This window comes from Elgaria multicarinata, chromosome 8, assembly GCF_023053635.1.
Source record: "Elgaria multicarinata webbii isolate HBS135686 ecotype San Diego chromosome 8, rElgMul1.1.pri, whole genome shotgun sequence".
Classification (NCBI taxonomy): domain Eukaryota; kingdom Metazoa; phylum Chordata; class Lepidosauria; order Squamata; family Anguidae; genus Elgaria; species Elgaria multicarinata.
In genome coordinates this window covers 55,527,245-55,540,546 of record NC_086178.1, presented here as the reverse complement: position 1 = coordinate 55,540,546, position 13,302 = coordinate 55,527,245, and the positions used below count along the sequence as shown (strand labels likewise).

At 50.6% G+C, this 13,302-nt stretch overlaps 1 protein-coding gene across 2 annotated transcripts in view; it reads left to right on the top strand.

Annotated features, from left to right (window-relative positions):
- R3HCC1L (R3H domain and coiled-coil containing 1 like) overlaps positions 1–6,026 on the top strand; it is a 41,202-nt gene extending 35,176 nt beyond the window's left edge. For both annotated transcript variants that reach the window (XM_063132486.1, XM_063132487.1), the window contains 3 exons: positions 299–394; positions 1,410–1,550; positions 5,451–6,026. In XM_063132486.1, coding sequence (XP_062988556.1) covers positions 299–394; positions 1,410–1,550; positions 5,451–5,506 — 293 coding nt within the window. In that variant the 3' untranslated portion in view covers positions 5,507–6,026. The remainder of the gene's footprint in view (positions 1–298; positions 395–1,409; positions 1,551–5,450) is intronic.
- Positions 6,027–13,302: the final 7,276 nt, after the last annotated feature.

Genomic DNA, 13,302 nt, shown 5'->3' with positions numbered 1-13,302 from the left:
GGATCTGCTTCTGAGTGTGGCTTGGCTGAGCACTGGGAGTCGCACTTGCGGAGTAGGTGGGGGCAGCCTTAGGGAATGCCTGCAGGCAGCGTTCATTGGGCAAAGAGCCCCACGTCTCCTGTCTGCTTAGTCCAGCCTTCCCCAACAATCCAGGTGTGTTGGACTTCAACTCCCATCATCCCCAGCCAGCATGGCTGGCAAGATGGCTGTTGTACTCCCAACACGTTTGGAGGGCACTACGTCGGGTAAGGCTGACTTAGTCCCATTCCCAGCATAATACCTGTTTCTTTTCCCACAGCCCGGGATGCTCTCAGCACCAAGCACCTGCTGGTGAAAACCCGCCCGCTGTCGCAGGCCACACGAGCGGCAAAGACCAAAGCCCAGGCCTACGCAGGTGAGGCCCAAAGAGACGCAGAGAGAATCTAGTCAAGTTCTTACCATCCTCCAGCCATTAACCTGAACCTATAGAATATACTGTCTTCCTGCAGATATTAATTCAGATCATCCTGATGATAGATAGTGATAGTTGTATGGCTTCAACTGCCTTACCCACTGGATGGAAACGCGCACGCGCACACACACGCCTTCTCTGTCAGATGTTGATTAGCATTCTGAGCCAGTGCAGGTAAAACATCTCTTCCAGTCATGGAAGCTGGTCTGCTGATAACTCCCCTCTGATATTAGGCTCCCCAAGTCCTACGGCCACCCCTCCAATGAAACCGCTGCAGTTCGGCCCGCTGAATGTGCCTTACGAGCACTGAACAGTGGTTTCCTCTCAGCATTACAGTGAATGAGGATCAGTCCTCATAGAGGCTATCAGTCAACGGCTTTGAGTCTCCGGGACCCTCTTCTCAAACACTCTTGCATCACATCACTGCTAAGCCCAGGAAGTGGCTTTCTTGGTTTCCCAGTCCTGTGCCAGGCAACATTTGGAGACTTGAAAGGTGCATGGCAAAGTGCAGCAGCGCCTGTTTTCAGAGTAGCATGGTGGGGCAGTTAGTGGGTCTCTGGGCTAAATTTCAGAGTACAGCTGTGCCAGAACTTGCATATGCTGCATCCAGCCAGTGGTCCCGCCACACACGCACACACACTCACAATGACTTCGGGGGGCCTTGTCCACGGTCCTGTCCCCTTTGACACTTGCTTCCACCTTGAGTTTTAAGGGAAAGCGCCGCAGAAGTGCTCTCAACCTTTTCCGCTATCCTGCCATGCACTGTAGCGGAGGGGAGCAGCCTTTGCCTGGTGCTTTGTTCCTTCCCTACTTTTCCGGTATCCATCCAGGCGATGCAGTCGGGAAGAACTCCTCTGCTGATTTAGTGCCTGAATACTCCCATCTCCCCAGGCCAGCATTGGGAGGAGGGCTGCAGTACTGCCCCTGATCATCGCCCTTCTTCTGCCAATTCCTCTAGAATTCCTGCAGCCAGCCAAAGAGCGCCCCGAGACCTCAGCTGCTCTGGCCAGGAGGCTGGTGACGGGCGCCCTCGGTGTGCGGAGCAACCAAAGCAAAGCCGAACGCGAAGCCGAACGCAAGCAGTTACAAGCAGCCCGAGGTGAGCCTCGGGCCGTGTCGACATTGTAGTGATGCTTTGGGGGGAAGACAGGAGCTGATGTTGTATTACAGGGGCTGCTGCACGTGTGTGAGACGCAGGTGATCCAGGCTGCCGTGTTGTCAAGCCCAGGTGAGGGATGCTGGGGGATTTCTCAATGTCTCCGCCTGCGGCTGCCCTGCTCTCACTTACTGCCCACGTTCTGCGACTCCCCGGGGAGTCTGCCTGGCCAAGCGCTCTGCTTCAGGGCAGGATGACAAGTAAGCGAGGCCAGCCATGCGCTCTCCCTGCTGTCACGCAGCCAGCTCTGCCTGTCTGAGTACCCACGGGAGGCTCCCGGGCAGCCAGTGATGCTGTGATGTCTAGGTCAGTGTGTGCCCTACTGAAACATTCAGGGATGCAGAAGAGGGAATCCTGCTGCATTCTGGGAAGGGGATTCCCTTGTTGCTCTCAGCACAGCTGGGTAAGGAAAGCCTTCTATACTGGTGCACAGTAAGGGGAAACAAGGGGATTGTGTGGAGCAAAGGGTTTGTACCCCTTCCCAGCATGCTCCAGGACACAGAAAACCCACGGACAGAGGGCCCCTCCTTGGCCGTACTGCCATCCCTTGCTTATTGTATCCACTAATGGCCCCTGTCCCTTCCTGGTGTGATGGCAGCTGGCCCTCTGCCTGCCCTTCAGCTGTACGAGCCAGATAACAGTGATGGAGCGTGCCGGCCTGGCTGGAGAACACTCAGCTTTACCATACTTGTTCGGAAACCGTAATGAGATCAGCGAGGTCTTTGCAGATTCCCAGTGTGTCTTTGTCTTCCTGATGGGAGAGGGGAAAAGAGGACGCTGCTGGCCAGTACAGAGCAGCTTGTAGGGGCTTGGAAATACACTTGAACCACCTCGTCAGCATCCCTGGTACAAAGGGAGTCACCTGATCTTGGCTCTGTGGTACCTCCTGATCCCCTATTTGTGGAGGGATAGCTGGACATGTTCAGTCTTCATCGGAATCCACCTAGCTTAGCTCCCGCCTCTCACCCCAGTGGGTTGTCCAGATCGAATTATGGGCCATACCCTTGAATTGAGGCTTTTGACTCTACAGAGCTATTTACCTTAAGTGTGGCAGCGGATGGCAGTGTCTCTAAGGGCCACACACACTTGGCTGAAAGAGAAGAAGCGTTAGGGAAAGGGCAGCTGGATTGAATGAGTAGCAAAAGGTGACAGATGGGTTAGCTGATTATAAAATCCTCTGGCAAATGCCTTCCTTCAAATCAGTTTCTATGTGCTGAATTGAACCCATTACCCTGATGCAGCCTCCGTGGCTGTCTTACCTATATAGCCGAATGTAGGCCTGTTGACCCAGCAGTACAGACAGATCTTCCGATCACCCTGTGTTCTCCTCCGTCTCACACATTGGGGCAGACTGGAGAGAAGAGCTATAAACTAGCGCTCCATGTTTTCGGTTTATCCAGAGCCTCTGAGGTGTTTTGGGTTTTTTTTAAAAAAGCAAATATATCTTGCAGTGTGGAAGGCAGAGCAGACTTAGGGAGGGTGGAGCAGGGCTACTAAAAGGCCCTTCGCCTAAGCTAATGGAGGATGTGGGGCAGAGCTGGATCCTGACGCAGCAGAACCTCCAGGAACAATCAAAGATAAGGTTGACGAGACGGAAGCTGACCTCAAAGGTTAGATTTTGGCTTTTGCTTTTCTTCCTGAAACGACATCCGGTATTTTAGACTCATCCAGACCCTTCAGGGTGCGATGAAAATCAGAAGAGAAGGTGCAGGTAATTAACAATGCACGTATTTTAGTTATTGCAAACAATCCTTTTGCGCGTCAAGAATGTGCTGACAGTTGTTTGTCAGTTCAGCTGATAAAATGTCCACGTGATTTCCAATTTCTACCACGACCTTTCCCACCCTGGTGCCCTCCAGATGTGCTGGACTGCAGCTCCCATCATTGGGAGGCTGGCAATGATGGACATTGCAGTCCGACACATCCGGAGGGCACCAGGCTGGAGAAGGCTGTTCGAACGTCCCCTCTTCTTCCTAATCGTTCTGGCCCATTCAGAACTCTTCCCACCTGCTTCTCTCATTCTCTCACCCCCTCCCTTTTTCCTGCGGTGTGTTCTCAGGCAACTCCTTTGCAGAAAGTCTGTTATTCTGCTACCCCCTGCCCAATTGTTCTCTTGAAACTGGAGTATGAGCACTGATTACTCTAGGTCTCTATGACATTCCCAGCATAATCAGAAGTTGTTCAAGATTGTTTTTCTCCATGGCTTTAGAATTTTGAATAGGATCTGCACCCAATAATCACCCTGGTGTTTCCAGTGCTATTACCACTGCCAGTGATAGTCTGTGCCCTGTGAACGCAGCATTTTGGAATAATTCCTGGGTCAGATTTCACATTGTATACCTATGATACCCAGGTTATTGTAGCCTAGCCTCATTTGGCTCATGACATTTTTTTTTAACTGTACTTAGTTTTGTCTTTATCTGTGCAGGTGTCTCTCTTTGTTGCCATTTAAAACTAGGGATTCTTGTTCTTCTTTCCCTTTTCTCTGAAGCTACTTGGGGGATGCAAGTTCTCCCAGCATTTTAACAATCTATAAATAAATTTTAACTTGGTGTTTTGAATTTGTAATTTTGCATTGCTGCTGTTTTTATCTGGTTGAGCTTTTATATTGTATTTTATATTATGGTTTTATACTGTTGTTTTATACTTTGAATGGTTTTAATTTTTGTGAACTGCCCAGAGAGCTCCGGCTATTGGGTGGTATAGAAATGTAATAAATAAATTATAAAATGCGGACAGGGGTGCACCTGGATTTGCAAGATCAGTTTACAGTAGGGATGTTGGAGAAATCCATCAGTGGAATCAATTAAATTTGGATTTCTATGACTCTGATCCATGGATTCTGCAGTGGACCAGCTTTTTCCGAGTCGCATGGATTCTGTGGATTTGCAGGCTTTTTTTTTTTTTTTAAACTTTCTGGAATTTTATGCAAATTTAGTCGTACAAAAAATGCATTTAAAAAATCAGACAAAAATGTGAATTTCCCCATAGGCTAAAGTATGAAAGTACGCATTTTGGGAGGGGGGATTTGTGGATTTGCACCAGTGCGAATTAGCATGAATTTGAAAAATTGGGGCGGGGGTGGAATCTTGATTCCATCAATGAGTGGACAATGGAACAAAAGGTACATGACAATCTGTGAAACACAGGTGGAACAGATTTTACAAAATCCCTACATCCCTATTGTACAGCTCTTACCAGATGCCTGTGAGGGGAAGGGGCGCAAGGGTGGGGTAACACTCTCGGAGAAAGGTGTATATATATATATGGAAAGTGAGGTTGCGTTGGGTCTGCACTGTTCCACTTTGGACACTAGGTGGTGCTCCAATCCTGACTCCTGCTCCAGGATGCAGGCCTGGGCGCCAGGCCCAGCTGCAGGAGGCAGTGTAAGTCATGCATAGGAATGGCTAATTTATTTTAATTGCAACTGCCAGCTCTGCAGTCTCCCTGTTCCTCTTTGCTCACTCACCTTTCCCTTGGGTCATCAAGCAGGATCTCTGCTTCCAGCACAGGTGAGGTGCAACCGACTGGAATGTTACTGGTCGGACGTGGGGAGCAGGCGCAGTGCACGGTGTGGATAGGACGGGAGAAAGGGTCGCGTCAGCTCAGGTTAGCAGGCGCTTCTGAGTGCCAGCCGGGCAGCTGACCACCGTTTGCTGAGTTCAGTGGTGTGGCGTGCCACAGAAACAGAGCCAAGTGTGCCGAAGAGGTGGTGGTGGGGGATGGGAGGTAGTGTGCCAAGGCTGCGGGCAGGGCCGGTGAGCTCATGCCTCTTTTAAGCCCAACGCTGACCAACCCGGCCACATCTGGCTGCTGCTTCACCTGTCCCTTTCCTGCTTACAGAGCGGAAGCGCCTGGAAGCCAAGCAGAGAGAAGATGCCTGGGAAGGCCGTGAGTGAGCCAACGTGATCGCCAGCGGGAGGAGAGAGACGGCCAGACCCTTGCCGGAGCTGGATTGAGACCCTTGACAAGGAAGGGCAGGTTGTGCTTGTGGCCTTGGGGTGTTCTGCTGTTCCGTTTGGGGCAAGCTGCAAGGCATGGGGCCCGTTGCGCATGCTCATGAGTAGCCTGAATCTGCTTCAGTGGGACGCGGGAGCCCAAGGGAAGCATCGCTCCTGTGCGTATCCGAAACGGCAGGACTGGAGCTTGGCCCAGAAGAGCTGCCACTTGGGCCTCAGGCCTCAAGGCTTCTGCCTGGCCCTGTCCTCTGCAAGGCTGTGTGCCGTGGAAATGGGTCCCAACTGCCCAAGCCCTCTGGGATGCAGCGGCTCCCTGCCCTGTTGGGCAGCAGACAGACCGACCACTGGGCAGCGCCGTGTTCCGTGGCGCTGGACTGAGCGGTGGCAGCTTTTAGGACAGGCCTACCAGGTTGGCCAAGAGCCCACTGTTGAGTTTGCTATTAAAGTTCCTTTTTTGTTATGTGGTGCAGTGTGTGTGATTCAGGCAGCCTTACTACTTGCAGGTTGCTCCTAGGTTAGTCTGTGACTCCTCCACACTGCAGATCCAGCAGAAAGCTGTGATAGTCGCCAATGAATGGCCATCATTGCTGCTGGACAGGAATGAAGCCCTGCTGCTGCCGCCGGCTCCTTAAAATGTCTGGATGCTTCCTTGAGGTCAGCAAGAGGGGCAAACAGCAAAGCGATTGATCCATGCCAGTGGTGCGCAACCTCTCTGGCCTTGAGGGCCCCCCGTGATGCTGGCTTGGCGGTCTCATGCATGCACACACACACATATGCACGCGTGCGCATATATAGGTACACATGCTCAGACATCCCAGAAATCCTGATACTGACTGCGCTTTCCTTGCTTTTTATAGCGGTGAGGAAAGAGCAAGCTGTATCAGGATTGCTGGGGCAGGGATGGGAGAAGCTTCTCCCCGGTGTGAAAGAAAGAGAGCCCTGCCGATCAACGCAACGCTGCCTCCTTCCTTCCTTCCTTCCTTCCTGGCTTCGCTCAGCTCTGTCTGTCTTGCAGCCAAGGCAGCCTCGTTTCCACTGTGGCAACTCCGCTGCCCTGGTGAGGCCCTTCAGTACCACCCGCTCCAGTGTGGCAAGAACCCTCTTGATCTGTTTCTGGGAGCTTCCCTGCTGGTTGTGCTCAGCAACCTGGGAGAGCGGCGGCAGCAGTGCATGCGGAACAACACCGTTCCTAGCCCAGAGCTGGCAGAAGACAACATCTTGGGCTAGAGGAGAACATAACACAGCACGGAGTGGGGAGGATCAGGAAACCAGTAGGAGAGGTACATTTAAAACTGGGGGATTGTGCATGTGAGCAGCAGTTTGTGCTTCCTTCCATGTGTTAATACAAGGACGGGGATCTTCTTTCAGCCTGAAGGCCAAATCCGATTTCAGAGAAGCTTTCGGTGGCCACATTCCAGCGATTGGCAGGGTCAAAGGCAAAGGGGCCGGATTTGGACCCCATGCGGGCCAGATTTTGAGCCCAGGCTGGAGGTTCCTCAACCCTGCTCTGGTAGAACCCTCGTGCAGTTAAGGTCAGTTGAAGAGCTGGTGCTGAAGTGGAAGCAGCGCCTTCCCCAAGTGGGAATTTATTTATTTATTTAAAAAAAACCATTTGTATCCCACCCTATATCACTAGGATCTCAGGATGGTGTACAGATAAAATCATACAATATAAAACAATAAACATACACAGCTAAAAACAAATTAAACCATTAATCAAGTTAAAACCAATATATAATTTAAAAGCAGTAAAAACAATTTAAACAGTTAAAACAATGTACAAACCAGGTGAATGTAATCATTAAAGGCTTTATTAGGGTATGTTCGGGAGGCCTTTGCCACACAAGCTGTATGCCAAAGCTCAGCTAGCAGAAGGCTTCCTCGTGCTGTCGGTCTATGCGTGCCGGTGGGATTCCCCTCCTCGTAGCAGGAATGTTTTGGCTCCTGGGTGTGTCCGCCTCTGCCTTGCACCCTATTGAATAGCTGGCTCTTAACAGTCGGACACAAAGACGCTTGCTCTCTGGCCAGCCTGCCGGAAAGGTTGTATTTCACTTCACGGGCGCTGACCCCCCTCAGGAATGCTCCCCGAGGAGCAGCGCACAAAGTCCTTTCTGTTCCGTGGAGATTGGACTTGCAGCCGCCCGAGGAGCAGGCAGATTGGCCACTTCCTACAGCGACAACACACCTTTGCCAGCTCTGCCAGGGATTCCTGTGGTCAGGCGCTCCCAGCTGTGTTTGGGGTCAGTATTCCGGTAGGCTCCCTGAGCTTGGGCCAGGAGCCTTTGGCTGTCGTCGCCTGGTTGTCACAGAGATAAGACACACAAACACAGGCCAGTGTGCACCGGCACGATCTCGTCGTGTGGGAGCAGCAGCCGCAACTTCGCTCCTAAGGTAAAAGCGGAAGCACATGTCCCAGCCCAGACTACAGGAAGAGCTTTGTGATGCTGCGTGAGCCGTTATGGAAGTGGGGTTGGGGAAGATGGAGAACACTGAGAAGACAAGACCTGCTCAGATGACATTTCCATGGAGTGTATCTTGCGCGCGCCCTGTTACCTGGCCAGTGCGAAGAAGGAGAGACCGAAGCCTGCCTCACAGGAGCCCTGGGCAGACTCTGATTGGGGAACATGTCCTAGGGGAAAACGTGTTGTCGTATCCGTATCCAGTCTTGTTTAGTGCTGCTCGGGGTCAGGTCAAGGTAGGCCAAGACAGCGCTCAAAGCTGGAATGTGCTGGCAAGGCCATGTGTTTACTGGCCAGCCGAGCTTGCAGGCATTTCCCCGTCTGGAACAGCTCTCTCTTGTGTCTCCGCTTGGGCAGGGTGGAGCGCACGCCTGTGATGTGGGTAGCGTGCTGGAATGGGAGCGGATGGGTGCTCACTGCTTTTCCTGGCAATTCCAGTAGTCTGTGACCCCCCGGTAAGGCCTGGCCTGCTTTACACTGCCAGCTGTTCCCTGAAACAAGCCCTGTCTATTTGGGCCAATTAAATCCTCTAAATACTCATATAGTGGAGCAGCCAAACTGTGATCCACCCCTGTTTATAGCTTCTGGCAGCCTGCAGGGTCACCTGGAATGAAAGGCCAGCAGCTTGGGGGTTCGAGTTAAGATGAGCCATTTATGACTTGGGAGCAACTTTATAGGGCGAAGAAGGAGTGGGGGGGGGTGTCCATCAATCCAAGGCTTGGAAATATCTGCACTCTGGCAACTCTTGCCCTAAACCAAAAAAAAAGAGAAGAAGCTCCCCTTGTTTGTTTAGTGGGAGATTACCTAGGTAACAGTGCAATCCTAAGCATATTTTATGCTCAGTGGGACTTGCTTGCTGTAGTTCATGGGTGGGGAAGCTTTTTCAGCCTCAGGGCCAGATTGGCCCTGGGCTGAGAGGCCAGGGGTTGCAAATTAGCAGTGTGGGGGAAGGGGTGCATTGCCCAATGTGGGTGGAGCTAGTGCGGACATGCACCTCCCCCAGGGGTGCGCGCGCGTGCACACCCACCCACCAGTCATGTACAGCCACACCTCCCTAGTTGATCTGTACAGATCCAGGGAGAGGGAGCATTTCCTCTGCCCCAGCGCTGAGAGGGCAACCTCTCTCAGCACTGGCCAGGAGAAAGGGCTCATCTCTGATCCCCTGCAGAATGGACGTAAGCCTTTTCCTCAGCCCCAGCACAGAGAGAGAGGGGAAAGGGCTTATCTCCAACCTGCAGCAGATCAGAGACAAGCCTGTTTCTCCTCTCTCTGTGCTGGGGCAGGGGAAAGGGGTGGGGGCATTGGGAAGAAGCTTGCCTGGCCAGATGGGAAATGCCCGCGGGCCGAGGATTGGTGCCACATGTGCAGCTTGGCACTGATTAAGAGGCTCCAGCAGGGAACGCAAAGGCCGCCTGCTCTTAGTGTTGCTGCATCTGCAAGGCCCCGTGGTGCCCTGCAGGTGTTTTGGAGTACAACTCCCATCAGCCCCAGTCAGCATGACTGATGGTCAGGGATGATGAATTCTGTAGTCTAAAACAACACCGTATTAGGGGCGACTGCAGAAAAGCATTTCCTGATCTGAAAAGGCTACAGCAGTGGGGGACTCGCTGTGCTGTGAGCTGCTACCCAGACTCTGCAGGGGGTTTCGTCCAGTCTCCATGCAAAACTTGATGTCCTCTTCTGGGTCCAGCTAGATTCCCTTTTTTTCAAAACTCAGCCTGTCTCTGATGCTTCTGAACTTTTGGGCCCTCTTTGATCGCTGCAGCAGCAGCACAAACCATTAGCTATGGCAGGCGCTGTTTTATTTCTTCTCAGCACCGTTTGTGGAAGGCCATGTTGAGATTTCACACCCTAAACCCCCCATCGTACAAGCCTATATCAAGCGGTGGGGGAGGAGAAGCGTGTTACTACAGAATAATCTAAATCAGCCTTTCTCAACCTGGGGCGCTCCAGATGTGTTGGACTACAACTGCTGGCTGGGGCATTCTGGGAGATGCAGTCCAACACATCTGGAGCGCCCCAGGTTGAGAAAGGCTGATCTAAATGGTGCAAGAAATAAAAATAAAAGTCACAATACCCTTGCAGAATTGCACTTCTAAGGAACTGCCAGAGGAGAACATGGTGAGCTACCAGGCCGGGATTGGTAACAGCATATTGTCGTAGACTGTGTCTCCTTGGTTCAGACAGAAACTTGGAAAATTGTGGACAGGCCAATGCTGGCTAGAGCAGTCTTGCTAGCTTCCACTTTAAAAAAAACACACCTCCCCATGCAATGAGCCTGAAACACCCACACATATTAACGTAAGAGCCTACGAAGAGCCGTGCTGGATCAGACTAGGCTCCGTCTAGTCCAGCACTCTGTTCACACAGTGGACAACCAGTTGTCAAGCAGGACACAGGTGCAATAGCTCCCTCCTATCCATGTCCCCCAGCAACTGGTGTACATAGGTGTACTGCCTTTGATACTGGAGATAGCAGAGAGCCGTTGGAAGTCGTAGCCATTGATCTCCTGCTCCTCCAGGAATTTATTGTGGCAGGGATGCGGATCGTTGGGAATCAGAGTTCTTTGTAATGACTTCTTGCCTGATCTCTGAACTCATCTCTGTTGGGCAGAACAATTTAGTATCTAGGGAACCAGCTGAAGTCGCCCCAGAAACTCGGGACCAAGTCCCAAAACACACAGCTTCTGGCTTTCTGATCATGCTGTCTGGGGATAATGGGAGTTGTAGTCTAGCACATCTGGAGGGCATCCTGAGGCTGTTCCTAAGCGATAAATAGTCCAGTACCTATCTTTTCGGTAGGTACCAGCTTGAAAGAAAAGGTTTAAGAGAACAGTTTGGCCCATAAACTTCTGTGGCATTTAACTTCCTTCTGTCCTCTGAATTTGCTGTGTTACATAGCCAAACTAATTATGACACACGAGATGCATGTTTAGGATATCCCACAGTTGTGTTTTTTTAATATTAAACAGCAGCCCCATATGGTTGCTTTGGAGATAGGAAAATAGGACTCTGGAGGAATTGTATTAAATCCCATCTTCCCTTACCCATTTCTTAATCTAACCCCCACCCCAGCTACTATCATCCCTACAGTGTGAAAAAAAAAGTACAGGTGCATCACGTGTACATGTCATCCCTCTGCCCACTCCCGCCCCAAGCTAATAGCGGCTTTGGAAAGGGGTTAAACACGCTCTACCAAAGCACCACTTTCCTGATCTTCAAAGCAGCCATTTGGAGCTGCCAATTAGTATAAAATAAAAATGCAAGAGAAGTTCATCACAAATCTCCCATGTCCCATCTAGTTGGGGGCAAAGTTTGGCTCTTTGCCACCTATTAATGAATCGCTGTAATTCATTGCTGTGGGGTTCATTTTGGTATCTAGGGCTTTTATACACAGTTTATTGCCCAATAAATGTGCATTTCTTGTTCACCTGTGGTACACAATCCTCACTTGTTTTCCCATGACTGCCTTCTGTTGTCAAAACAACTGCATTTCACTTGGAGCAAACCAAATGCATTCTCCCCACCCACCTCAAAGGCATAGATATTCTTTGTTGTTGCAGTTACTTGGTGGGCATGTGATTGTGTGAATGTCATCTTAGGCAGCTACTGTCTCTTTTTGGGATGCAGTTCAATATGGCCAACATGATTCCTTCTTCCCCGTGCAATCACAATGTTGTGAAACTTGCTATTTTTAGGACAGGCAGGCTCTAAAATGTATTTATTGTATAATACTGATAAAGTAAATCGTTTGGAAGTTGAGCACTACTTCACTGCACAATGCAGCATAGCCTAAGTCAGCCTTCCTCAACCTGGGGCGCTCCAGATGTGTTGGACTGCATCTCCCAGAATGCCCCAGCCAGCTGGCTGGGGCATTCTGGGAGTTGTAGTCCAACACATCTGGAGCGCCCCAGGTTGAGGAACACTGGCCTTAAGTGATCTTAGAAAGAGCTCCAGACAGATAGATAGGAGACGTTACAAAGTTAAGTGGCACAGCACAAGCCACGGGCCAATTCGGGTGACAGAATTGTGAAGTGAAAAGTCTCAGGAAGGGATTATTGTGTTAGGTTGTTTCTATAGTACCATCAATGTGCATGATGCTTCGCAGAGTACAAGAGGAGCTTACAGGGTGTAGTCGTTTCATTTGCATATGCTTATGCTTAGTTACAGACTACATAAGAATAGGGCAGGGGGAGGCAACCTGGTACCCTCCAGATATTTTGGACTACAACTCCCACAATCCCTAGCTGGTATTGCTAAAGGTCAGGGGTTAGCTGTAGTTTAAAACCTCTGGAGGGCACCAGGTTGCTTCCTCCTGGAGTAAGGCATGATGAACTGAGGGGATATGTCAAAGGCTTCACAGAAAAGGAGCGTTTCAAGAAGGAACTTGAAGGAAGCAAAGCAGAGGTGGCATCACACACACCAAACTTCAAAGCAAAGGGGGCAGCAAGGGAGATGGGGTGGAGTCTATTGAGGGAGCGGGAGAATGTTTGGATGGCTGAGGGTGGTGGAGCTGGAAGAGCGTCAAGCATGGGATGTAAGAACTGAGACATCAGACAAATCCGTGGAAGGAAAGAGGCTTAGCAAGCAGTGATAGCTGAAAGGTGAGAATGGAAGGAAGGCCATAGAAGGAAATCAGTGGTACAGGGTTTGTTATTGGTTGCAAAGAGAAGGAAAGCCAACAGAGATTTGACAGGATCAGTGCATCAGCCACACTCAGAATAGGGTGGAAGGCCATCCCAATTTTTAGGCAGAGCTGAAAGCATCTCTCTCCCTTTTTCTTCCGCTTGAGGGGAACGGACCACAAACTAAATTGAGCCTGGCCTACTTTCAAATGAAAACATCCCACTTCCTCCCCCAACCTTCTCACTTTAAGCACTGTGCGGCAGGTGAGTTGGCTAATCCTGGAAAAGCTTAAAATGGAGGTAAACAGGTAGAAATGCTTTAATAGGAAGTCAGAGAGCAGGTTGTAGTCAAAAACAAGAGCATGACACTAATAGGAATGGAGGAACTGGGCAGATCTAAGCAATGCTGTGGAGCTAAAAGCAGCTATAGTTTAGAAAACAGCTAAAAATGAGGAACCCCACCCATTTGCGGAGGGAGCAGAAGAAGGGATGCCAGTGAATCGTGGATACTGAAGGAAGTACCATTCATAAGACTGTGTAATCTTTGGAAGTGGAAGAAATCAAGGGGGTGAGAAATGTACAAATGGAGCAGAGAGGGCAAAAGAATTACAAGGAGTAGGGTGGAGGCTTTGGGTTTGGTGACTAGGTGTCCA